Source organism: Pundamilia nyererei, unplaced genomic scaffold, assembly GCF_000239375.1.
Source record: "Pundamilia nyererei isolate P.nyererei 1_Seehausen unplaced genomic scaffold, PunNye1.0 scaffold01064, whole genome shotgun sequence".
NCBI classification, from domain to species: Eukaryota; Metazoa; Chordata; class Actinopteri; order Cichliformes; family Cichlidae; genus Pundamilia; species Pundamilia nyererei.
Window position 1 is genome coordinate 13,374 of NW_005188465.1, and position 2,135 is coordinate 15,508.

At 45.3% G+C, this 2,135-nt stretch overlaps 1 protein-coding gene across 1 annotated transcript in view; it reads left to right on the forward strand.

Annotated features, from left to right (window-relative positions):
- LOC102201420 (GTPase IMAP family member 7-like) overlaps positions 1-1,356 on the forward strand; it is a 6,835-nt gene extending 5,479 nt beyond the window's left edge. Inside the window, exon 4 of the mRNA XM_005755199.1 lies at positions 28-1,356. Coding sequence (XP_005755256.1) covers positions 28-794 — 767 coding nt within the window. The 3' untranslated portion in view covers positions 795-1,356. The remainder of the gene's footprint in view (positions 1-27) is intronic.
- The last annotated feature ends 779 nt before the right edge of the window (positions 1,357-2,135 follow it).

Below are 2,135 nucleotides of genomic sequence, written 5' to 3' on the forward strand. Positions count from 1 at the left end.
AGTCTAACTGATCTGTTTCCTCCTCAGTGACGGCTGAGTGCTCCAAGCAGCAGGAGAAGCTGTTCCAGAGGACCATCTCTGTGGTGGACACTCCCGGCCTCTTCGACACCACGATGTCTGAAGACGCCGTGAAGAGGGAGATCTCCAAATGCATCAACATGTCGGCCCCGGGGCCCCACGCCATCCTGCTGGTCATCAGGGTGGGACCCTTCTCTGCAGAGGAACGAGACGCCGTGAAGAAGGTGGAGGAGATCTTTGGAGAGGGTGCCTGGAGGTACACCATGATCCTCTTCACCCACGGAGACAAAGTCAAAGCAGAATTTGATCGCATGTTGAAGACAGCAGGGACTGAGCTGCAGGAGGTCCTGAGGAAGGCTGGAAACAGATACCACGTCTTCAACAATCTCAGAGCCAACGACCGTGGTCAAGTCCTGGATCTGCTGAAGAAGGTCGACAAGATGGTGGCCGACAACGGAGGAGAGTTTTATTCCAACGACACCTACCTGCAGGTGGAGGAGAGGCTGAAACAGAGAGAGTCAGAGCTCAGAGAGTTCTACGAGAAGAAGCTGAAGGAGGAAATCAAAGCAGTGGAATTAAAGTACGTGAAGAAGCTGGAGGAGGCTCAGGAGGAGAAACAGCAGGTGGAGAAGGAACGGCAGTCTGAACGGGAGGAGGTGCAGCGATATTATCGGGCTTTAGCAAGCGGAGTTCGTCAGTTTGTGGAGCAGGTGGCCCAAGATGCCTCCTCTGATAAAATCCTTAAAAGGTTCCACGAGAAGCTGAGGCTGAACTGAGCTGCTCACACTTCCTCAGCAGACTGAAGGTTCACTCTCATCCTTCATCTGTTCTGTTTAATCCATAGTGCATCCAGGTCATGTGATCATTGTGGAAGCCCATGAGTGGACAGACTGACATCAGACTCCAGCAGCCAGCAGCCTGTTTTGTGTACATGTTTATGCATCTTCTCTTGTTCTTTTTCTATGTGTGATGAAAATGAACCCTCTGTTCACTTTAATGTTACACTGAGTGAGGAGCTGTAAAGAAACAGGAAGTTTATGAATCCCACGGAAACCGTGATCAACCTCGATCTTAATGACAGACTTTCAGCTGTTCATGTGCAGATGGAGAAATGATGCCATGCTCTGAATCTGTGCTAGTTTAACGTGTGGCCAAAGTGCATCGTGACCAGTGTCTCATAAGGAAATGTAGCATCTATGAACGCATCTTCATGTTTGTCTCATGATTTTGATGTATTTTGTGTAACCTGGAGAAAGTGCTTTTATATACCATACTTCACTGTCAAAGTTTGTTTAATGTCACTTTTTATTACTGACAAAATAAAAAGATGAAATTTTTTTTTCATCCCTCATATTTTGGCTGCGTTCACGCTGCAGGTGAAAGACTTTTCTGACCCTATGTGACCCATCTATCCGATCATGACAGCGTGAACGGCACAAATCTGATATTTTCAAATCCGACCTGGGTCACTTTCGTATGTGGTCCTGAATCCGATACATCTCCGATGTTTTAGAAAGCGACTGCTGTTTTATTTAATGCAACTTGCGGTCAAGTCGCATTAAATCTGTCTTTTAGGTTACTGACACAAGACAGACGCCGATTATTAGCAGCGGAGAAGACATCGCGAACGCTTCCTGGCCATCCAGTGTAGATGTCAGTGAAACTGTTGGGAAGACAACGTTGGAGAAACTTGAACATTTTATTTGTACTGTATAATCTGCAGATTCTGACAGAAATCTGCAGCTAGAAGCAGCGCTTCTCTAAAAAAGCAATAAGGATCATTATTAGGCCAAATGTAAATAACAAAAAACTTTATAACTTAAAGCTAAAATTGGGAAACGTAAAGTCCGAAGTCTTTATATTAAGGCCATCAGTCAAACCTTGTTTGGTCTGGGTCTAAACAGAGCGCGTTGTGTGACGTCTTCTTTTCAATTCAATTCAATTTTATTTATATAGCGCCAAATCACAGCAACAGTCACCTCAAGGCGCTTTATATTGTACAGTAGACCCTACAATAATACATACAGAGAAAAACCCAACAATCATATGACCCCCTATGAGCAGCACTTTGGTGACAGTGGGAAGGAAAAACTCCCTTTTAACAGGAAGAAACCTCC